We start from the raw sequence: 26,058 nt of genomic DNA on the forward strand, positions 1-26,058 counted from the left end.
GTTTTTGAACAGTAAGATTACAGTAACTGCTTTTTATTTGAATATATTTTAAAATATAATTTATTCCTGTAATTCCAAAGCTGATTTTTTAGCATCATTACTCCAGTCACATGATCCTTCAGAAATCATTCTGAATTTATTATTATTATTATTATTATTATTATGTTGAAAACAGCTGAGTAGAATGTTTTCATGTTTCTCTGATGAATAGAAAGAAGAACATCATTTATCTTAAATACAAATATTTCATAACATTATAAATTTCTTTATCATCAATTCTGATTTAAAGCATCCTTACTAAATAAAAGTATTATTTTCACAGACTTTATTTAAGAAAAATGCTGATCTTTAGATCTTTCTATTTATCACAGAATCCTGAAAAAAAAATTAGTCAACTGACTAATTTATATAACAATAATAATGTTCTGAAGGATCATGTGACACTGAAGACTGGAGTAATGATGCTGAAAATTTTGCCTTTATCACAAAAATAAATTACATTTTAAAATATATTTAAATAGAAAGCATTTTTTTTAAATAGTAAAAATATTTCACAATATTACTGTTTTTGCTGCACGATCTACTAAATGCAGGTTTGGTGAGCAGAAGAGAATTCTTAAAAAATAATAATTAAAAGTGTCACTGTTCAAAAACATTTGACTGGTAATGATAGATTTTTTATTATTATTTTTTTAATTATCATAAATTATTAACACAAGAATATCATGAAGCTTTTGGGGAGTCACACCACATGACATTTTACAACCTGAATTAAAAGTATCTATTATTTTTAAAATGCTATACATTAAACAAATCCCGGGTTTAAATAATAATAATAATAATAATAACAACAATAAAATAAAGTGTTTTGCATAAGATTTAAAACGACTATATTTAAGTCACCTAGAAACACATGCCATTAGTGCTTCTAAACTAAATATATTATGATTAAAACATTGAAGCATTCATAATTTATCACTGAACTGCATGAGAATCACATAAATATTTAAGTATGAAAATACAAGCTGACATGATTTTCATTGTTGCGCCATTTATATCCCCCTTCGATCACCATTTACAGACAGATCCACAAATCTCCATGCCATAAAGGCAACCGCAGCATATTTGAATAATTGACGATGACCCCTCAGTTTTATTAAACACTACTTAACCACTTGGCAAGCGCTTTAGGTGAAATGTTCAATATGACATTTGCTTTTTTTCCATTGCTAATAAACATTAATTAATTAGAAGCACTTTCTTCCCCGCCTGCTCTGCGACAAGACAGAACAAAGCACGAACATACTATTCCTGATCACCGTCACAACGAATCAGGTCACAGAGCAGGTAGAGATGTGCTCGCGCACAGGAACACAGCAATCTCTTTAAATTCTGCCTCAATATACGGGGCAAAGCCTTGATGAAGCAACGTCTCTAAAATGTGTGAAAATCAATACCTCACACAATATGTGAAAATGTCTTAGATTAAGCCACGGAACAACAACAATCTGCAGTCTGACAGACGAGAGTGCGCGGTGTGTATAAGAGACCTAAAGTGTTTCACACAGGGAGTTATCAAGCTCCAGCCTGCCATCCCAACCATAAGACTCCAGCCTAATGCTATCTACATAAAAGGCAAGAGGTTAACCAATATCTGGTGTAAGTGGAAAAGCAGTTTCCGCCCGCTCCCCAAACCTTGCTCAGAGCAATAAATAGATGGTTATTTCTGCCGTCAGCTGCCGCATAGATTTAAAGGCCGCCACAGATAACTCCTGGATTCATCTGGCCCCTGTCAAACACGAGTAGCATTATACAGAGAACATCCGCTGTGGCACTTTCACTGTGGATTTACAGTAATCCAGACGGCAACTGTCCCTTTACGAAATGCAAATCCTGTGACGAGCCACAATTGTGCATTCTTATCAAGGCCATTGTTAAATTATAGAAAATACATCTGTGAGAAATGCATTTTAAAACTTTAGCTCATTTTACAGCTGCTCTAGATAAGTCAATTGGGCATGCTTGTTTTCAAAAAAAAAAATTAAATCATTTTTCAAATTCAGAAATATAACAATACATTTTTCTCACAGTTTTCTCACTTCAGCCTATCAATTACGCAAATACATCAGAAAACGTATGAAATGAAACTCAATAGCAATAAACATACAGCTCTTATTTTCCTAAAACACATTTAGCTGTGAACCGAACCCCAGACTGCCGCCACGTTTCCATTTTCCCTGGAGTTGTAGCGCCATCTGCTGTTGGTGGTGCCACAATACACAAACATCTCTAAGACCCTTCACATGTGCAATACCTCACAGCATTTCTAGCTCTTCAATCATCCCTCGCAAGGACACAGAGCTCTTTATGCAACATCTGGATTTCATATGGATGCCTCTATTCAGCACCTGACCTTTCTCATGCACGTTTTAAAGTCGAGCAGCCCCTCTGATGCATTTGACCAGAACCCAGTGCTGAGAAACTGTCATCGCGGCCCCCCTTCCCATCAATCCCCAGTAATCTACAGAGAGCTGAGGATGGCAGCTTTTGTGCTGTAATGCTAGTGGGGGTAAAATCAAAAGCAAAGAGCCAAAGCAGGCAGGTTGCATGAGGGAATGAGGAAAACAGAGAAGTACACTTACGTGATCTGACATATCCGTTAAACTTATATTTGGCTGAGGAGAACGCAGAGACCAGTGAGAGGATACGGAGAGGAAGACAGAGAGAGAGAATGAGGGTGAGAGAGACAGCAGAAAGACAGTACATCACACTCACACAAGGACAGAGAGGACGAAAAGTCAAGTTAACAGCAGTTAAAGCAAAGATAATGACATAAGCAGGAGATGATTAAAGAAACAAAAAACAAAAGAGATGATTGGTGGAGGAGCTGGATTTAAATGAAGCGATGAAAATCAAGCTGCCTGTTCAGTGTTTCCACAGCACGGATCCGTTTTTTAAAAGTCAAACGTTGGATTCGCGTCCAAAGACCTATGACGAATGTACTGCCCAAATCCTAACAACCTCGCAAAGGATCATTGCGGTATTTAGAGTTCGGGTTGGGGAAAAGAGAACGCTTTGATAAGTCATAATTTTATCCTTGACACTCAGTTTGATGAAAACCAGTGAAACCGATCAAACAGATGTTAGCAATCTTGAGGCTTAAGCAAATAGTTAAACAACAAATTACAGATGTTTCCCATCACATAATTGCTTCTGTAAAAATTAAACGCTGCCGGCTGATGATTTTTGATCGGTAATTACTATCTTGTCAACTGCAGACGAACGCCAAACCGTAGGCATGGCATGCTGGGAGAATCAAGATTATTATATGCTACAAACTTGTGACAGAGCAAACAACATTAGTCATTAAAGTAAACATGAATTGATGTTTTAAAGTTATGAATAGCTGTTTTTGTAATGCGGTGGATTTCTGAGTGATACAAAACTAGCGATATCAATAAAAATGTAATAACTAATATTGCAGATTTGTTTTTAATTACTAAACATAATTGCATATTAAATATTTTTTTTAAATTCATATTCCTGACCCAGGCCCACAAAACCATCATAAGGGTATTTTTTATTTTTATTTTTTTTTTTTCAAAATTGAGATTTATACATCATTTGGAAGCTGAATAAATTAGCTTTCCATTGATGTATGGTTTGTTAGGATAGCACAAATTTGACAATGAGGAGTCTGAGGGTGCAAAAAAATCTAAATATTGAAAAAAAAAATCACCTTTAAAGTTGCCCAAATGAACTTAGCTGTGCATACTACTATTCATAAATTAAGTTTTGATATATTTACAGTAGGAAATTTACAAAATATCTTCATGGAACACGATCTTTGCTTAATATCCTAATGATTTTTTAACATAAAAGAAAAAGTTTGACCCATACAATGTGTTTTTGGCTATTGCTACAAATATACCCGTGCTCCTTAAGACTGGTTTTGTGGTCCAAGGTCACATTTAATAATGACATTTACAGAAGAATGTAACTAAGAACTAAGTTGACTTAAGACTTAAGATCCAACATTTTTGTATGTTTTTTTTTTTTCGTATTCGTCATCCTTTCCTTTTAAAATGCTTGCTACGGATGTGAAAACACAGAAAATATTTTTTTGGGACGACAATTTCGGACTTGTTGTGCAATGACCTTGCAATAAATGGATCTACTGGTAACTGAATGGGTTGTAAAAGTAGCTTTTAAGATTCTGGTTAATTTTATCCAATTGCCTACACAGGCTAAACAACGTAACCTGGTAAAATCTGGAAAAATTGGAAACTATTTCTGTCTTTGGAATAATGAGCAGAATGCATATTAAGAAGGTAAATACCGTCAAAGTTGATTTCATGTTGACCTTAAAGGGCTAGGAGTGTGGGAGTGAAAAACGTAAAAAAAAATGGAACCCGATTCAAATTTTTTTATGACGGACGAAAATTTCGGAGGCAGTGTGCAAACGTGATTGACGTGATGTGATGTTGTAATAATTTTTTAACATGCGAAAAATTCAGACGAAAAATTTGCACAAAAAGTTTAAATAATAACCTTTACAGTTAAACCACTGATGTCACATTACTTCCTTTCTGGGCCTTGAACGTGTCAGTTGCATTGCAGTCTATACAGGGTCAGAAAGCTGTCGGATTTCATCAAAAATTTCTTTATCTGAAGATGAACGAAGGTCTTACAGGTTTGGAACGACATGAGGGTGAGTAATTAATGACAGAATTTCATCTTTGAGTCATATGTCGCATATGAAACTGTATGTATCAGGGTTTGTTGCAGACAATCACAAGGCAGGATGTGTTTGGATGCATGTAGCCTGCTTTGTACTGGTGCCCCCATCGTTGCAAAGTCTCATCTTTCGTTATGAGTACTGTATCTGATGCCATAAAGGTCACGGCGCAGGCCCAGGGCGGGGCGGTGACACAAGCGCTCAAGCAGGGGCCCCGCGCCGGTCCTGGCATATGTCGCTTGCGATCTGCGGGCGCAGGAAGAGTCGGCCGACTCTCTGGCTAGCATCTGTCCTACACGGCGGAGGGGATGACCGGCCCTGCTCCTGCCTGGTGGTAAGGAACTGTCAGGTTGAGTTTCATGACACACCAGCTGAGCTGGGGAAATGAAAATGCAAACATAATTTTCATGTCAGGCTGCATAAGAGCCGACGGTGCTGAGTTCCACCCTGCAAGGAGCGGACAAGATCCACTCTCTGGGCTGCGCCGCCCCGCCCCGCCCTGCCACGCTCGTCACATCCACAGCAAACTCCATAACCAACCGGAGCAGGCAGGAGGAGAGGAGAAAGAGAAGAAAAAATGCCCCGAAGACTCCAAAAAGCCGCAACCCCTCTCAGTGTGCCAGGCGATTGTTGTTTACAAAACAGGCATGTCTAGGATTGCCCTGCTGGAAACTTCCTTGTGAAGGCTCATAAGTTCAAAACAGGAATTAATACCCTTTGCGATGCTGAGCACCTTGAGAGTCTTTAAAGCTCGTGTAATGAGGGGATAAGTCTCGGCAGGTGGAGCGGAGGGACTGTTATTGTCATTGTAACTTAGAGCGGAGGAAGCTAACTCACTCGTTCAGGATATTTGCTCCCTAAAGCCTGCACTTGCAGAGATAACAAACTCTTCTTAATAGTGTGCAGTGCACCAGAGCTATAATGAGTGCTCCACTGCTCCCTACTCCTTGTCAGCGACTCTCTGCAGCCAAAAGAGAGCAAGAAAGACATAGTGTCTCTTTCACACGCATCTCATTTTCATACTAATAATTCTTTGTCTGGCTTTGGCAGAAAGGAGCATTACCATCCTGAGTGATGCATGCACAGAATCAGAACAAAAAGTGCACGAGGGCCGTTTGAGAAAGCGCCCATCGGGGGAACATTACTTCTGTAAGACAGAGTGCATTTACTGCCACGCGTTTCATGCATTCAGCAAAATTACTGCATCCTGGGGAGTAGTATTTATTTCAGCAATAACTGGGCTACTATAATGTGCAGGTATAAGACCACCATATCATGCTTAGCGCAGGGATGTGGTCATATTTATGCTTTCTGACCCATTTGGGGTGTGGGAACACATAATCGGCAATTTAGCAGAGAGTGCCAATAAATCGTCAGTTTAAGATGTAAAAGTTGCAGATTTAATTGATGCAAAATTTTGAAAAGAGTGAAAAAATAAGATAAACAAGGTAGAACTTCTGCACCATGTGTTTAAAAGAACAAAATCATAATTTTTTTAGGAAAGCAGCTGTAAAATAAACATGAAACATGGCTGCAAAATGAATATACATTACAATAAACTACATAGAAAAAAATCTACATATTAAATAGAATCTTTTGAATTTTGAATGTTTAGTTTTAGGTTTTTTTTTGTCATTTTTAATAGGTCTCTTATTAATTTCTTCTTATTTATTTCTTATTATTATCTCTTATCTCTTATTTCAGTTTTAGTTAACTACATTAGTTAACATGAACTAAGAACAAACAATACTTCTACAGCATTTATTATTCTTAGTTCATGTTAGTTTCAGCATTTAATAATGCATTAAAATCTGTGAACTAACATGAACAAACAATAAATGACTGTATTTTTATGTTATATATACATGTAAATCGTTACCTATTTTTTAATAATATTTTGAAATTTCAATTTTTATTCCGAATTCAGTTAAAAGTCTTAGTATTTTTGTTGTTTTTTTATTATTAATTTTCAGTTTTAGTTTTTAGTTACTTTAGTACTTCAAGTTAAGCTACATTAAAATGAGACACACACATTATTATTGAATAAAATATACAGTGAATGTAGTAAATAAACATAGATTAAATATTGAAATTAATACATTAAAATAAACCTATTAAATTAGAAGTCAACTTTTTTTTTTTTTTTCTCTCAGTATCCCAGAATCTGTGTATAGAAACTTGCCTATTGCTGTTTTAATTTAAACAGGAGCAGAGGGTACTTAGCTGGGCAAACTCGTGCTGAACTAGAGACAAACACTGGTTAACAAATATTCAGAAAAAGGTCAATAACGTGATGACATGCATCGGAAAATCATTATTGACCAAGCGAAATCAGAGTCAGATGGAGGAACTTTACGAATTCCTCATCATAGAGATGTAATGTAAGATCTGAGACGAAACCGATGGGAGAGAGTCAAAACAAATCTGCAGCTGGCATTAGCTGTCAGTCTTGGGGAAAATGCACTCAATTCAGAAAGTACGGCAGCAGTTAAAACCAACGAAGGATGACGCTACGTGAAGAGATCAGTAACTATGTAATGACCAGTAACTGGTATCCAGGGATATCACCGCAGACCAAAACACGAGACACAAAGTCAACCTCATCATAGGGTTTGATGCTAATCTAAGCTGATGCGGCGAACAGTCAGAAGGCAGTTGTAGAGGAAATGCGATCGCCTGAACTGACCCCTGCTTTTATAGCAGGTCGCACCGCTGCCATTCCTAATTGACAGACGCTTTAGTATTTCACATCTGCTACGGCTTAATGAGAAGACCCCTGTTCGGCGCTGTCCTTTACACAACTAACTGCTTCAGTCATCTGACCTCATCCAATAGCCTGAGTCACCGCCATCTCAATTGAGTTCCTGTCAGGAGATCTCTTTTTAACTTTCCCATTGAGCCTGACAGTCCCACTGTGGTATACAAGGCATTAAATAAAGCACATTGACTTTTTCTCCCCTGATTGCTGGCTAAGAGAAAATCATCGAGGAGGATCAGATCCTGTGGAAAGGGGGAGAGTTTGACGTGTTTTTTCAATTGCACCTAAATGTGGACTTTTTACTGAGGAAAGAGGTTTTATTTCAGCCAGTGGAAATGGTGGAGGCATTAATGGCTTGCGGTTGTAAAACATGATTGTCCAAGAATAGCAGAAAACACATCGCCAGTATATACTTACACTCTATGAACAGAAGAATCTCACTAAAGATCCCTTTATATCTCAATCTAGCATTTGGTATCAAATCAAACATGATTTTAGTAGCCTAAATAATAGACTTTTTTATTTGCTGATATCCTCCAATTTTGCTCAGTGAACAAATATAGTCAAAAGGGATCTTGAGAAGTGAGACGTTTGCTCGTTTATAACATTTTTAAATTGAGAAAGATAGCTATTGAGCACATTCAAAATTCAAAGAACAACAGATTGTGGGTATCCGGCGTTTGAACCTGTGGAGAGAAACAGTTAGCAATTTGATTGCATCGTTCTTAATCTGAAGAAGGTCTTCATTAAACATTGTCAAAACATCATTAGTGTCACACAATTAGCCCACGGATGTTTCGATTAAAAGCACATCATATAGTTATTTAACAGATACATGTACACCCGCCATGTAAAAGTGTAAACACCAAAAACAGTGACTGCAAAAAGGTCACCAGCACCGCACAAGTGCTCCACTAACACAGCATGCGCCAACTGCACCTACTGCAGCACTAACACAGAAAAGCCACGTCACTTCAACTACCATCAATTCACCAAACGAAAAAGAATATGTACTAGTGTACCAACCAATAAAGCCACATATACGGAAACAATGGAGGAACGAAACAGACACGGCACATGAAACACGCACACTCACACGCTCACAGGTCACGGACATCGAACGGCATGTGGTTTGGCGATCGAACTTACAGGCACGTAAACTGGTTGAGCAATCATGAACAGAGACAGAAGAAAGTGGGAAGGCCCTCTGAAGACTGTCCATGTTACTATGTACACTGCCTGACATGCACGAGCAGTCGCGCTCAGAACGCCCGCAATCAAAACAACATGCCAGTTTCATTCGCTTGTAGACGGACATCTTGGCTACAGTCATGTGTTGGATGAGAGGAGAGGAAAGCAGCAGGTTAATGGCAAGGATCAAAAGAGTTTTTCAACCAGGGAAGTCTGAAGGTAACTTTTTCAAACAGGAACAAAAAAAAGTGCAATGCCTTAGCAGCAAGCTCTGACAGACTTGACCCGCAGATGGACCACTGCGCTCCCGCTTGAAATGCGCTTCAGATTCGCTTTTGACTGCGTTCACACTGGAGAAGTGGAGTTCGATCCGAATTTGAAGATTCGCACCAAATCAGACTTTGTTTCGGCAGGAGGCAGTCATCTCATCAGGGTCAAGCCGTGCCCTAAGGCTGATCATGTCATAAAAGGTCAAAAGGTCAGATATGACAATATGATCAGGGGTTGGGGCAAGGGACATTCAGGCAGAGAGGAATGGGTGAATGTGTTCAGCAGCAAAACCTCTTTGGATAACATCCTCTGTGTCTAAAAGAGAGGATCACGTACCTGTATCCATCATGCAGCAGCAGGTTATCGGCATCACAACGTGCTACAGGCTCTAACGTAGGCGCTCAGTTTTGTTCGTCAACCAGGGATCGCTCGTGTGCTAGCATGCCAATAGGCTACTTCTTCGGTCCCTGATTAGAAGTACTTTCACATGCATTGCGAATTCACTTCAAACATACAGTACGTGGCGTGTACATACGCATTTAATCTTTTTTTGGTTCTCAAAGGAGCTGTGGTGAGAGACTATAGCAGCATTTGATTGCTGTGAGTCGGACTAAAAACAGTCCTCGGTATGCATTCTCCCGGTGCCACCTCGCTAACGGACCATAATCAAGTCTGGCACCCTCAAAAGAGCAAACAATCCACAGGGAGAAGCCTGCTTTTGACTTCCATCTGAGGTTATGAGCCCGAATTAAGAGGCCAATTTCAGTTGCATGCTGGAAAGATAATACGGTAAATGACTTGGCCTTTAGAGCCATAACCTCAGGGACTGTTATTCGTATAGAACCATGCAGAAGAGCTGAAATTAAGGAGAACAGGCATGCAGAGGGAGGCGACCGCGGTCGTATCTTTCGAAACGGCAGCCCGGTCGACTGTTTACGGGGCTGAAACAGATTAAGGCAATGCGAAAACATGCAGCAGCGGGGCTTCTACTTAATTTCATGCTGAAATCTGTCGCTTCAGAGTTTGAGGGTTGACATTCATCGGAGCACATAGTATGTGGTTATGTTAGTCAGTGAAGACATGGAGGGCGGAAGAGACACGAGACAACATGATGATGTGAGTGACTGAACATGACTACACAGAGAGTCTAATTACTGAAGCCTCTTTAACAGGACAACCTGATTTAGCAAGAATGCTCTTAGCAGCCCTAACAACTATCCTCATCCTACAACTTCCCATAGTGGTATGTTAAAATACTAATGGACTAAGCTAAGCTTTACTTTGAGCTTAAATTTACAAATGACATGCTTAAAATACTTAAAACAAACACGCCTCCATCTGTGAACCATTATAAAGCGAAACAACACCCTGGCTCCTTGGGGAGACCTACATAAAGGTGACAAGTGAGAAGACCCTACATTGCACATTGGCTGATAGCAATCTTGCTAAATAGGTTCAGGAGGACCTCAGTGTTCCCATTCTGTTCCGATCTCATTTGTAGAGCTACAGTGGCATCTAGTGGCAAACGTTGTGAACAGCAAAGGTCAACACCATGGTGAGCCTAACGTTGAGAGATGCACCTATCAGTGAGGGCAGTGAGTAAAAAAGGGCCCAAATACTGAAAAGAATTGAAATGCAGGACATTTCAATTCGGCCGATGGTTGTTGTGTGTCGTGTTGAGAGGCTGGGCAGGGGCCGGGCGGTGGAGACAAAGGGGAGGCTGTAGGCAAGAGGGAGACCAGATTGTTTTGATTGTGTTTTGGAGACGATGCTCGTTAAGTCTAAGAATTTGAAGAACTTCCCACAGAACTCTTTCCGCTCTCTGAAAATACAGCAGCATGCAAAATTGCCTCTGACAGTGAGGGGACGGATTCAAGTGGACTTAACCTCCCCGCTTGGCACTCGTGAAGTCCATGACTAATAGTAGCAAAATCAATCGGTTTGTTTGACTTTTTCGATCGTCATGACATTCATTTCTGGTTTCGTTGAGTTTTGTGACAGGTCAAACAACCTTTGAAATGAATCTCCGGTTTCAGAACGGTGCTGTGAGTAAATCTTTGAGAGGAATGGCGTTATTGGTCATGGCCTTATTGTTCTCTCCTGTTAAAGACTGCTTTGGGGGGGTCATTTTCAGGCCAGTAAATTCTGCTGTATTGTTTCGGGTTGAGGACAGTGGAGAGATGAGGTGTAGAAGGGATGCAGCAGCTAGACTGATACATGCAACATATATATATAAATATATATAAATATATATATAGAACTATTATCAGAGTGAGACAGTCAGACTGTACTCTGGGCCACAGGAAACCCGTTTTTACTCACAATATGTCACTACCAGTCAGAGGTTTAAATAAAGAGGCGGTATTCCAAGGCAGCAAGGAAGGAAATACATCAAGAAGTATGTCAATGATCATAAAAGAACACAAACTTCCATTACAGCAATGGAAACCTCATCTCCTTTACTGTGAGGCTTACTGGCCTCTTCTCAGGTGACATTCAGTTTTGGGAGAGCTGTTTAGCTACTGTTTAAAAGTTAAAATATATGCTTTATATTCTTTCTATTCATCAAGTAATCTTGAAAAAACGTCACAGTTTGCACGAAAATATTAAGTAATTGTTTCCAACATTTCTTGAGCATTTCAAATCAGCATATTAGAATTATTTCTGAAGGATCACGTGAGTTTTTTTTTTTAGCTTTGAAACAGGAATAATTTGCATTTTAAAATATTTTAAAAATAGAAAAGTTATTTTAAATTGTAACTGCAGCCTTTAAAAGAGATTTCAAAACAAGAAAATGGTAGAGTATGTGTTGTCAAACAGTGTATCATCTGAAACATTATATATAATTGTAAAATAAATTAATGAATGTAAACAAAAATAAATATGCAAGAGTAAAGACAGCTATTTAAGCGTGCACAGTAAAAGGTCACTGGCAATGAAGCTGCATTATTCATCTTGTGGCTAACTGGTTTGGACAAATGCTTATATAGGTCATGTAATAACAATGCATCATTCCAACATTAAGGTTAATGTACGCTCTACTTAACATACACATTGCTTCCTTCCACCAAGCTGAGATTAGCAAATGAAAACAAACATTTAGGTGCTGCCACATCTATATATAATTACGAGGGTGTTTAAGTAAATACATTTCTACATCAGATGATATAAATGTCTGCAGGAGCTGCTCTGACAGTGGACTACACTCTGAGCTATTAATCTCTCTTCTACTTCAGTGACTTCCTGTCAGAAAGTGTTTTCGCCGGTCTGAGGCAGCGGGACATGACAGTGGTGCGTCCGAACGCCACTTGCGCTGGGCGTTCTGGGTAAACAGGGTAGAGATATGATTGGTAAAACGATCCTGAGCCAGGAGTGTGTTTTCGGTGTGTCTGGCGAGGGTGGGCCAAGCTGCTCTTGCCTTTTGTTTTTCCACCTGACTGGTGTCATTACCTCCGCCTCTCTCCTACTGACGCCGCCGTGAGCTGACAGCCTCTCTCTTCAGCACTGCTAATCACGTCATTCCCTCTCTACATCTGTATCTCTCTACACCATTAGCATGCTGATGGCTGGCTTTCCTCAAGAGTCTCACTCTTTCACCTTGTCATCTTTATCCCTTCCTTTTCTAGGCCTCTGATTAGATGAAGTCACTAGCTTCTACAGTTCATTGCTTTCTCCTTATTCTTTCATATGGCTGATTGCATGCGTTTTGTAGGCAATTGTGGTCTTAGACATGACATCAATTTTTGCCACACTTAAGAAATTTAAGATTAAAGTACGAAAATCTTCCACTGACAGCTGAACATTCACAATTTCACAATATATTGGCTATTTTTTAGTATGTATGAAGCACATATTGTGCATATTCTACATCCTAAATACCTAAACTTAACAACTACCTTACTAACTACTAATAAGCAGCAAATTAGTAGTTTATTTGACCTTAAAATAAAGTGTGACCAAACATTCTATTACTCAAAATGTAAACAAATGTGATGACATTATTGCAGTATTTTTATACTGAATTGGTTATTCCCATTACACCCATGTGCATACTAAACTGCAATTGGTCTCATCTTCTTATACACTGCAGTCCAAAAGTTTAAATATATTTTAAAATGTAAAATAGTCAAATTTTTTGCAGCCATTATTCCAGTCTTTGCATCACATGATCCTTCAGAAATCATTCAAATATGCTGATTCATTGTGCAACAAACATTTATTATTATTATCAGTTTTGAAAATAGTAGGGATGCACAGACATTTCAGCCGAAAATGGTGTTTTCGGTTTTTGTCTGAAAGAGAAAAATGGATGAAAAAAATGAGAAAATATGAGGATTATACATTATTTAAATAAAAATAAATACATAAATAAAATCTGTTAAATTTGTTTCTGTCACATAGAACTGAATAAAAATAATATATTGATATTTAATATTAATATATTTTCTGTCCAGTTTCATTGTTTTACTTTCAATAAAATTGTGGTTATTTTATTGGCTTGTATTTTTTTTTAAATCAGCATCATTAAAATAATTGAGTTGACTTAAAAATTATTTTATATTATTTAATAATTAAATATTATTAAAAAGCATTTTACATTTTGGTGCATTCTTAAGTAGCTCGAGTATATTTGTAGCAATAGACAAAAATACATGTATGGCTCAAAATTATTGATTTTTCTTTATGTCAAAAATCATTAGGATGTTATATAAAGATCAGGTTTCATAAAAATATTTTGTAAATTTCCTACCGTAAATATATCAAATACAAATTTTTTCTCAGCATTTTGAATTTATTTATTTATTTATTTGCACCCTCAGATTCCAGATTTTCAAATAGCTGTATCTTGGACAAATACTGTCTTATCCTAACTTACTTATTCAGCTTTCAGAAATTTAAAAATTGGTCCAAGGTCATATTTTTGTGAATCCCTAGAAAATAGTTTTGCTACTTAATATTTTTGTAGAAACTGCTATTTTCCAAGGATTATTTGATGAAAAGAAAGTTAAAAAAACAGCATTTTTTAAAAACAATTTAAAAGTCTTTACTGCCACTTTTGATGACAGTAAATTCAATTTTGTATTTCGTCTAAATAAAAGCATTTACTTAAAAAGTTTACCCTTTTTAAGTAGTGTTTTTAATACACTAAGTTTTAATAAGAAGTTTTAGCTGGTAATGACTATCAAATAAGTGTCATCAGAAGTATTCATCCAAAAGTATGAAAAAACTCAGATGAGCTACTGTTTCTGCTAAGATTCAGCAACACACGTCTAATTTACAATACATTTTCATATCCTTTAAGGCCATGGGAGCCATCAAATTTAAGTAAAAAAGGGTGGAATGTGTAAAGATGATTGGCTTTTTTTTTGTGTAAGCCACTATAGTTATGAAGAAAATTGTTTCTAACAATATAATTTGAATGCATGATTTCAGGTATGATTTGGTTTTTGCAAATAATGTGTGAATACAAAAGCAAAACTCTGAACTGTGAACAAAAATCTGAACTTTAAACATTATTTGTTTGCTGCCTTGCAAGTTTCTTTTTTTATATGTATGTAACTCTCAAAAAAACAAAAACAAAAAAAAAGCTAAAATTCAAGAGAAACAACAATATCTGACATGTTACACAATGTAGCAGTGCCCTACAGAGTGAAAAAGAGCTGGCGGACACTTTCTGTTCAGACATTCAGGCGACCAATGGACGGGTGTACTTACTTCTCTTGCAGCCACACTTTTTAATCCTTTTGGGATCTGTGATGTCATCATGACATGCTTTGCAGTAGAAAAATGCTCTGAAGAAAGAGTAAAGAATTGAACATTCTGCTTCAAATGTGCCCTTCACATTTCAGTTGTTACTTGTGTTTAAAACAAAAAATTCAAATACAAGAGCAAAAGTCATTTTGATGGACTGAGCAGATGATTACCTTTTCACTTCTTTGGCATCACTGGCGATAAAGAATCCCAATGTCCCTTCCTGCATCTTAACGTGATTTCCCGGGTTGATCAGAATACTGTTCAGTCAGAAAAAGAGCCATTGTCATTAACGACGAAAATCAATCTTGCACATTCAAACACTCTAATCAAGAGGAATGGTACATCTGTTTTTGGACCTTGTTGAGAAGCCTGATGAGAAAACATGCATATACTGCTTCAAATTTTGATACTGGAATTGTATTTTATCAAAGAATACTGCATTGAAAGGAACCTATTTAAAAATAACGCTTAGGCCACTTGGTTTCACACATATACAGTACAGTACACAACAGAATGGCTTGCCCATTTTAATTCTTTTTTTTGTTTTGTTTCATGATGGTCTTGGATTGAATTGATTAGGTGATGAGATAAAAGAAAGAATTAAAATTGGGCCGGAAACAATCTAGGCGTTCTGGTCGACAGGCCTTCAGAAACTCATGGTGTGAGGTCTATCGCCACACAGAAGCGCAATTTAATTCCTTCTATAGTGCTGTGGAAAGCAAGGGAATGACAAGCCCACCAAGAGTTCAGGTGCATCCTGGGTCTCTGAATCTGCGGCAACAGCGTATCTAAGCCAACACAAGCCATGCAGTTTTATTTCAAGTTGCTTCTGCGCAAACAAGAAAGCGGAATTCCAAAAATATCGTCATAAATCATGTTATCATTACATTTGAAGCATCAGCTAATAAGCCATGGTTATTACTTTTATTGTTGTTGTGTAACCTAATTAAAAAATAAGCACTGAAGCAGAGGTTGCGCCACCAACAATCAGTATCTGTTAGTCTGACAAACTAAATTGACAGACTTTTCTTCATTCATGCTTTATAACTGATCTTTCTGTAATTGCTCAAAAGTTTGGGGTTGATATGGTTTTTTTATAAAGTCGTTCAGCCATGGCTGTATTTATTTGCTCAAAAATACATTAAAACAGCAATATTGTAAAATATTATTACAATTTAAGACAATTACTGTTTTCTACTGAATATATTTTAAGATGTAATTTATTCCTGTCATGGCAAAGCTGAATTTTCAGCATCATTACTCCAGTTTCAGTGTCACATGGACCTTCAGAAATCATTTTAATTTGCTGGTTTGCGGCTTAAAGAGCAGGTCATATGGCTTTTCGAAATCTTTTTTGCAGTTTGTAACGTAGCTATCCTTAAATGTAAGCAGTCTGCAAAGTTGTTAATCAAAAAAGTGCATTATACATAAAGATATTGTCTCTCAAAAGAAAGAGTCAACTCAAAATCGCCTAAACGAGTAGCAATTTTTTTTTTAAACGGACAGTCTGACCTGCCCACAAACACTTCCGTTAAAAAATATTTTCCAAGATATCAGAGCAATACAATTCAAACCTTTAGTTGTGTGCTCACCATTGTACAGAGGACTGCTTCTCTAATCTTGGCTTTTATCTTTTTTGGTTTCTAATATTGTTTGTTTGGACTAACAAGTGTTTCCTAACCAAGTACGATTAATACATTACATGTACATTTTCAAATGAGTGCTCAAAATATCTAACAATATCACTGTCTTACTGAAACAGTTCTGATAATTTGCTGTGAATTACCCTAAGAATGTGTCGATTAATGTAGACTGCCATTGTTCTAATTACTCTGTTCGATAATAAAGAATGAAACTTGGTCATATTATGGTTTACAAACTGTGTTGTTTCATCAGTTAGTCACGTTAGCTAACATATCCACTATTCTTGTTTAATGTGTTTACAGTTTAGCAGCTAAAATTTAGCTGTGGGCACGATTCACTTGCATAAGAAAACGTTTTTTATGTCATTATTTTAAGAACAGATGGGAGCACTATATTATCGTTTTATGTAAAGGTGCTCAGGGTTGCCAGGTATTCACAACAAAACTTGCCCAATTGCTACTCAAAATTAGTCCCCCGTTAAAAAACGTGTTCCAGAGTCTAAAATGCAAACTTTTTGTTGGGGTTCCCCTGGTAAATTCACATTCCAGGTGCTAAATATGACGTTATCGGGGTCGCTTCAACCTGAGGACATCAAAAACAAACGCAGACTTTCAACAAAGATAGTAGCGCTCGCTAACTTGCTCAAGTACTCCTCTCTTGGCCAGCTGACCAATCAGAGCACAGCAGGCTTATAAAAGGGAGGGGTTTACAGACATTATGCTCAAAGCTGGTGCGAACAATCCCTTTATAAATCATTGACAAATGACTATGTATAAATGTATATTCTGAGAAAATTACAATGTTTTCTGATCTTAGATGCATTTGAACCTGTTGTAGGGGACTCCAACACAATATTAGGACACTTAAAAAAAAACATATGACCTGCTCTTTAAGAAACTCTTTAAGAAAGTTTTTTGGGGTTTTTTGTTGATAAAAACAGTTTGAAACTTGCTGCATAAAATTATTAAATATAGCAATTGTAGAATTATTAACTTAATTAAATTGTACTTTTTAACGTCAAAATGAGTGTTCAAAATCAATAAAAAGATTTTTTGGTTAACACAACTTTTGCTCTGAGTTTTTGCTCCTAGTGATTGCTCAATCCCAGGCTATTGGAAACAAATACTAGTCACTGTCAAAGCTAAGCTAGCGCTGTGAGTGTCTCTATGTGACTTCCCTTGGTGGGCGAGGAAATTTTGAAGTTTATGAATCCAATGTCAGCTTCTGACAGATATTTGGGAGAGTCAGCAGTGTAGACAGAGCCACTACTGAACCACTGTATCATTCCCCATTAATTAGACAGAGACGAGACGACACAACACAGCCATCAATGGTTGCCAGTTGTTAGGAATCAACAATGAATTGAGTGGCGGCTGCAACACTTGACAAATGCCCAGCCTGACTATAGTGCCAAGGCCAGAGAGCCCAGACGAAAGGGAAAGGTGCATAAAAAGACATCCTATTATTTCACAGACCTAAAACGGTGGCCAGCATCACTGGCTCTCAAAAATCGATATACTTAAATACCATTTGATACATGCAGTCTATCAAAATCCTTTCCTCTGGGCTCGTCATCAGAAATGAAGGCCGAAAGAGGGGGATTTAATCCATCATAAAGCGGAAGTTGGCTGATCAGATAATGAAAATGTCAAAAGTGCTCTGTCTTGTTTGAAATTATTGTGCTGGGTTATTTATCACCGAGCTTTACATCTGATTAAATAGCCCCCTTAGCGCAAACCCTCACATTTGACATGCCGTTCAGAAGATGAATACAAACAGACTCATTCACGGACATATTCACACACGTTGCTCCCCAAATTTGAGATTTTCACACCGTTTGACACAAAATCATACAGGAACGTTATGCAATGGGCCGATCGCAGGCCGATTGCATCGAAACGGTGGCGTCAGTTCAGATCAAACCTCATATTATGGGAAACAAAGCAAGCATCACACATCACGTGACAAGGCATGCGGTTACCAAGAGCGTCACAACCAAGGGCACATCTAAAAGAGAGCAGGCGCAGCCACCGCACAGCGGCACGTAGATGCAAACTGTTGCAGTAACTTCTGTGCAGTTGGATTGTTGTATAGAACACCAAACTGACAGGAAGTGACCTCACTTCATAAACATCTACTCAGAGACGCACAGGCATTTGGGGACATGATGAACGTCAGTTCCAGACAAACACTGACAAACAGATCAGACACACACACACACTCACTCACACGCACGTACAAATATAAATCACAGTCGCTCCGACACACACAAAGACAAACGCAATACAGTGTTAAAGTGGTAATGACAGAAAAGGCAAAGATGGTCGCCATGAATAGTGTGGCCTTTACTAACCAATCGGTAATAAGTCACATCAGTTTTTAAGGTACAAACACTAGTAATTTTGGATATATATATATATATAAAATGCAATGAGTACAGCTGTTTTCCTATCTTGGTGCATTAACAAAATAAGTGAGAAAAACATGAAGTACTGTTCGCATGGAGAGCACAACTCTGAAAAAGACACGGGCAGAAATGATTTGCAGCTGATGAACACTGAAAAATAATCAAACAGGGGAAAAAAAGGAAAGGAGAGGAGCGGACAAAAAGTCGAGAACAAAAACCAGAGATGAACGAACATGGAGTGGATAAACGGCGTGTTGGTATGTGAACAGCACAGACGAAGAAACAAGTGAATCGACCAATAGCAACTACGCTCTCTGCCTGCAAAGAAGTTAGTGCATTAAGCACAAAGAGAATCACAATATGAGAGATAGCGAGAGATTTTGGCCATTTTTGAGAGGGAGGTGATACAATATCCTTAAGCTTTTCTCCCACAGTTGATCTAAAGTGTAGAGGAGTGAGATAATGAAGAGGGCATACCGCTTTCTGCTTCTGCAAACAACAAGAAAACATTATAAATCAAACATAGACTTGGAAAAAAAAAGGAGACGAGGTGTCAGTCATCTGTATCTGCATATTAAGATCAGGAAAATCTTTCAGTCGCTAAGGTAGAGGGCAAAACAGTCACTTTCACCATAAAAAAAACTTGGTTAACTCGTCTGTCCTACAAAGGAAAAATTATGGTCTAAATCCCAACGTGCGCTTCCAAGGTTAGACCAGCTCAGGACAGCAAATTGAGAGTTACGCTAAAGGATAATGTTGTGCCCTCTAAAGGTTTTGCCATTATGTGAGGTATGGCAAAGTTATTAACCAACGTTTAACAGCCATCCATTAGAAAGTAATCAAATTATATGAACTGTATCACACGAGTGACTGTAAAAAATAACTTTGGTTTTACAGTCCTTGCGTGTGTTGGCACAGGGAATACTGGACATGAGTGGCACTTTAATGTGATATTGGGTTACATTTTTAGACTTAAAAAGAATGAAAAAAAGGAAAACTAGTTCAGAACTGTCCTGCATACAGATCTCTCTTAGAGACTATGGCAAAACCTGGTAGTAGTGGGCGGCATGGGCCAAATCTCATTTTTAACACGGTAGACACTGCCATTGAGAAGTTTGAGATCAAGGCCGTGTTTATTTGACTAAAAATACAGAAAAACTGTTATATTTTGGAATATTATTGTGATTTAAAATAGTGGTTTTCTATTTTAATATACTTTAAAATAGAGTTTGTTTCTTTGATGCCAAGCTAAATTTTCAGCATCATTACTCCAGTCTGTCACATGATCCTTCAGAAATCATTATAATATGCTGATTTATAATCAATGACCTGTGATTATTTTTTTTCAGGATTCTTTGATAAATAAAATGTTAAAAAGAACAGCATTTATTTAAAACAGATATATCTATAACAATATACACTACCGCTCAAAGTTTGTGGTCAGTAAAATGTTCTTTCTTTCTTTGTTTGAAATAAATTAATACTTTTATTCAGCAAAGATGTGTTAAATTGATAGTAAAGATTAATGTTGTTAGACAGATTTCTATTTTGAATAAATGCTGTTCTTTTTAACTGACACTGAAGACTATGGAGGATGAGAAATTACTTATTATAAATAAACAAATTAATAAATGCATACATGCAGAAATAAATAAATAAATAAATGTAGAAATGCATAAATAAATGAATAAATACATGAATGAATAAATGCATTTATGTATTTCTACATTTATTTATTTATTTGTGTATTTCTACATGTATTTATTCATTCGTTTATTTATATAGTATGTATTTCCACATTTATTTATTTCTGCATTTATGTATTTATTTATTTATTTATACTTAGCCATTACTCCAGTCTTCTATGGAGGACGAGAAATGACTTGATGAAAATTCAGCTTTGCATCACAGAAATAAATCATATTTCTAAATAGTATATTAAAATACAAAACTCTTATTTTAAATTGCAATATTTCATAATACTACCTTTTTCTGAATTTTTGATTAAATAAATAGAACTTTGATGAGCGTAAGAGACTTCTTAAGACTTGATTCAACCTGAACGGCAGTGTATATCATAAAAAAGAAAATTGTTTATATAATAAAAAATGTACTAAGAGATATTTTGGGACAATCCAGTAAATTAAATAGTTCACAAAAGAAATACAATGGACCTTTTTCACATTTCCAGGTTTCTCAGCAGCAGAAGTCCTCATAATTGGGTTAACTTCAAGAGCAGTCAATGGCAACAAATATATTTTTTGCATTTCCACTTGCTCAAATAGCAAAAGAAAAACACGATAGTGATTTTACGACTTTCAAAAAAAGGACAGAAATTGAAAGAATCTGATAACGGCAGTGAAGAGACAACAATGTCCCAAAGACGCTGCATTAGAAACACCCTTGCATTAGTCTCAACTAGTTTTTTTTGTAATTTGATGCAATGGTGATATAATACAAAGTATAGTGTTATAAATGCACATACATTAAAAAAAAAAAAATCTAAATATAAAAAACTTCGCCCTGAAAATCAAGGATTTACTTGTGTCTCGTGGAAAGGGTCCATTCATCTCATTTGTTAATTGTCTTTCAACTTTGCATTTAAAAACAAAAGATTCAAAACTATAACATTAATATTATAAAATAGATAGTTAAGACTAAATTGACTGGATGAGCCATGGTAAAATAGTCAATAAATACTAAATATGTAAAATATAATTTGTCATTCCATTCCAACTGTAAACTCTACAAAAGTCAACTTGTTTGGCAAACATCCCACACTTTATTGCATGGCAATAAGAAGTAGTCCTCCTAACTGAAATATCCGACTACTAAAACATAAATGGTAAAGCAGAATGTTTAGAGACATTTCTAGTGGCCCATAATATCTACTGTCAAACCGCCCATACCTATTATAAAAAAAGAACGAACAAAACCAGGTCTTCTGGCTGATATTTTGATGTGTTTGTGTGTTTTTAGGCCAACTTGTGTTCTAAACCACACTCATTAGTACACACCGTGTACACAAAATGTATTAGTAAGAGTTACAGTGTACAGAAACATTGGAACACAGGTTGTGGATGTGGGAAGGGGTGGTGGGATTTGGCAAAGTCGAAGTTACTGAGACAGAGTACTTCATGTTATTAGTTCCAATGGGTCACTTAACAGAATGCCACAGGAGTGCTATTGATAGAAGGCTCTTTACTCGGAGAGTAAACCCTCATCAATACAGCACAGTGAGTCTGAGCAGATGTCATGGCTCTTTGGCTTCACGGTGACTCTTACAGACAGTGGTGATGCTGTGAGAGTCAAGCTGAGGCGAACTTCCTCCAGTGACAGAACGTAACATGCTGCTGTCTCAATGAGAGCGATTTCATTTTGAAACCAGATTGGATTACTTGCAGAGAGATTTAATGATGAAACCCAACCAGCCTTTTCTTACAACATAATGTCTAGCGAGTAAATAAGGATAACTGTTCTGTAGGGGGTCTGTAGGACCAATGAGGGACGCAAATGCATTGCCCCTCTTTGGTCAGTGTATTGTGAATGGTGGAGTTAAAAACCAAAGGTGAACAAACCTGCTTTCCCTCTGCTCTGACTTGTACTCAATAGCGATCAACAACAACTTGAGCTTCACATAGCACAGCCTGAAAGAGAGAATAGACATTCAGTGCCTAGAAGTCATTATTTCGCTATTTAAATTCATAAGACCCATTAAATTGGCCTTTAATGTTGAGCTATTGCAATCAGAAGAGCCTATTACAGTAAAAATCTTGCTTTATCCAGTGTGGATAAACAAATTGTTGCTGAAAATGTATCATCACGTCTGGTCAGGACATGTGATAGTTCAAATTTGCAGTAAATTTGGCAGTATATTAAAAGGCAAGAATTTATGATACTTACTACAATGTGTTTGTATACAGAGTAACGGCGTGCTGTAAAGTTCTCATGCTTTAGAGCAGAAGCATACTTACTCACAAACTGTAGGAAATGAAAGCCCCACAAAGGCACTGGACAGGTACTCTGTGTACATTTCATTGGCCACTCCCTCCAGATAATACTTCTGCCATGTGTCCTCCTCAATCTGCACAGCAAAAACAGTTGGATTCAATTATTTTTTTATGGGAATGGATAGATAGCAATCAGAACATGTCTAAACATTTTCACAAGAAGTCTCAAGAAAATTGTATCTGCCGTAAACAGATGGTAATAAGAGATAGTAACTCAAAAATGAAAATTCTGTCATCATTTACTCAACTGCATATTATTCCAAACTCTTAACTTAGACTTTAGCGTATGCTCATGAGAAACTTTTCGTAAGCTCATGCATTAGATAACTTCAAGACATTTACACATTCACAATTCAGTCTATTTTCTCTATAGTTTAGTACGATATATTTTATTTATTTTTCTACAATGGCATTTTAGTGCCGAGATTAAAAATCCGAGATTAAAGTCGTAATATTTTAAGAATGAAGTCGAAATTACGAGAATAAAGTTGAAATATGAGAATAAAGCCAAAATATTTCAAGAACAAAGTTAAAATTCTGAGAATAAAGTCGAAGTGTTTCGAGAATAAAGTAAAAATTACAAGAATAATGTCAAAGTGGTTTCAGAATGAAGTTGAAATGTTTTGAGAATAAAGTCTAAATATTTTGAGAATAAAGTCAAAATTACAAGAATTAATTCGTAGGAATTACAAGACTAAAGTTCTAATATTTTGCGAGTATATTCTATCCTATTGTGCATGCAAATGGCCTGGATTGGGTGCAACTTTCAAAATCTGTCAGTTTTATAGAGAAATACAAACAATATGTCTATAAAAATAATGTTTTTTTTCACACTCTTTAATGTGGTGTGACAGATCGCTGTATATGCCTCAGTTAAAGTGACCTGTGAATCAGTCATCTTTCTGATTACAGTGAGACATTTGTTTCATTAAATTAGGCTATACTGTTTTTTTCATTCCTTCTGATGATCCTTCACGTTTATATTGTGCTATAAGCTTGAAAAAAAAAGAGGAAAACCACATTTATAATTTGTGTTTTATGATAAAACTGACTAAGCTAAGCTGTTATATTAAAAGCAACAAAGCACAAAATTATTGTGATTACTGGGTGGCTGGCGCACTACAAATAATAAATGGAAGATGTTAAATGTTATTTCCAATCATTTACTGTATTATACCGAGCTTGTGAAAAGTCACATATATACCTCAGAAAAGACAAAAATATAACTGATGTTAACAAGCTAGAGTGTACTTCAACTTTTAGAATGTTTTGTTGTTTTTAATTAAATACACATGAGGAATGAAGGATTGGATGCCACAGACGTTTTTGCAGAGTAGATGGTGGAATTTTCACAAAGAAGAAAGTATTATTTAATGAAACAAATGTTTCATTGTAATCAAAAAGACAACTGATTCACATTAATACAGCCATCTGTCCCACATTAAAGAGCGTGAAAAACACATTATTGCAAGACACATTGTTTGTATTTTGCTATAAAACTGATTTTGAAAGCTGAGACTTTTACAGGTATGTTAAAAGTACCAAAAGCACAAAGCTTATTGCTATTACAGGATGGCTTGTGAACTACAAATAGACCTTAGGAATGTAATCAAAGATGTGAAATATTATTTCCAAGCATACTGTCCCAGCAAGAATAACACATGGTATGATTTCTGCTAATAATCCCACATATATTCAAATCAATTTCAGTGGCCTGGCAACTTCTCCCGGTGCTCCCAATCAGGGCCATTTGCATTGTATAGGCTATACTCTCAAAATATCATAACTTTAATTGCTACGATTTAATTCTCGTAATTTTAATTATTCTTAAAATTTTGACTTTATACTCGAAAGATTTCGACTTTATTCTCGAAACATTTCGACTTTATTCTCGAAACATTTCGACTTTATTCTCGAAACATTTCGACTTTATTCTCGAAACATTTCGACTTTATTCTCGAAACATTTCGACTTTATTCTCGAAACATTTCGACTTTATTCTCGAAACATTTCGACTTTATTCTCGAAACATTTCGACTTTATTCTCGAAACATTTCGACTTTATTCTCGAAACATTTCGACTTTATTCTCGAAACATTTCGACTTTATTCTCGAAACATTTCGACTTTATTCTCGAAACATTTCGACTTTATTCTCGAAATATTACAACTTTTCTTGAAACATTACGACTTTTCTTGAAACATCACGACTTTCTCAAAACATTTTGACTTTATTGTCAAAACATTTCGACTTTATTCTTAAAACATTTCAACTTTTTTTCTTAAAACATTTCGACTTTATCTCGAAACATTTCGACATTATTCTCGAAACAACTTTATTCTTGAAATATTTCGACTTTATTCTTAAAATATTATGACTTTAATCTTGTAATTTTTAACGTGGCACTAAAACAGTAGTAATTTTCCTTATTATTAACGTTGTGTTTCATTTTAATACCTTTCATTTGCACTATGCCTGTACCAATTCCTTGTGTGTGTAAACACACTTTACAATAAAGCTCTTTCTGATTCTGACATTTAAAACGTATTTTGAGGTCTAGATGCAACTGGTACAGTAAAAAGTGCTCAAATTTTGGATTTTGATAAGGCAATACATATATTGTCTCACATAAAACTTTAAAGACCATTTAAAATATACATACAAAGTAAAATGTGCTAAAATAATCTTATTGACTCAGAACTTGGCAAATGTACACAGTATTGTGCCATTGGCCCATTTTAAGGTGCATTTTCTTTGGGGATCACAGTAAAATTGCATTGATGGTCTAAGAAAACAGGTTATAGCTTATATATAGTTAACCAAATCTTTTTAAAAACTTTTTGAAGTGTGAAAGTTTCAGAGTAATGGATTTTCAATGGAAGTACAGAACTCTCTCAGGTTTCATAAAAAAAAATCTTCTAATTCTTATGGGTTTGGAATGACATGAGGGTGAGTAACTGATTAATTTTTTTAACTCATTTTGTGGGTGAACTATCTTTCTACAAACATGTCTTTCCAAAAATGTTTACAGTGGACAAAAAGCTCTAGTTTTCAAGCCCATCAAATTAAATATGGCATCTACTCTGACTAAGGTGGATAACCACGAAGATGCATTGCATACGGTCTAATACCATGAGCGGCGTTCATGCAAAACATATCTTAAACGTGCCTTGCACTTTGAAGTTGCTCTCTCGCTCAATATCATTCTTTCACACCTGTAACATTTCAACCTTAGAGAATAAAGGCCAGGCATACTCCTGTGTCTGAGCTCACAGCTGGTCTCTTC

The 26,058-nt window shown here is 36.4% G+C and overlaps 1 protein-coding gene across 6 annotated transcripts in view; it reads right to left on the reverse strand.

The window, feature by feature from the left end:
• The window catches only part of kcnma1a (potassium large conductance calcium-activated channel, subfamily M, alpha member 1a), a 275,869-nt gene that overhangs the window by 48,553 nt on the left and 201,258 nt on the right, over positions 1-26,058 (reverse strand). For 3 of the 6 annotated variants that reach the window (XM_073834164.1, XM_073834163.1, XM_073834166.1), the window contains exons 15-18: positions 22,737-22,846; positions 22,341-22,409; positions 14,882-14,968; positions 14,673-14,749 (exon numbers count right to left, since the gene is read on the reverse strand). In XM_073834164.1, the coding sequence (XP_073690265.1) occupies positions 14,673-14,749; positions 14,882-14,968; positions 22,341-22,409; positions 22,737-22,846 (343 nt within the window). Of the gene's footprint in view, positions 1-8,645; positions 8,820-9,745; positions 9,755-14,672; positions 14,750-14,881; positions 14,969-22,340; positions 22,410-22,736; positions 22,847-26,058 lie in introns of all 6 variants that reach the window. The other 3 variants (XM_073834162.1, XM_073834165.1, XM_073834161.1) reach the window with 2 other exon arrangements.

Source organism: Garra rufa, chromosome 2 (genome assembly GCF_049309525.1).
Source record: "Garra rufa chromosome 2, GarRuf1.0, whole genome shotgun sequence".
NCBI lineage: Eukaryota > Metazoa > Chordata > Actinopteri > Cypriniformes > Cyprinidae > Garra > Garra rufa.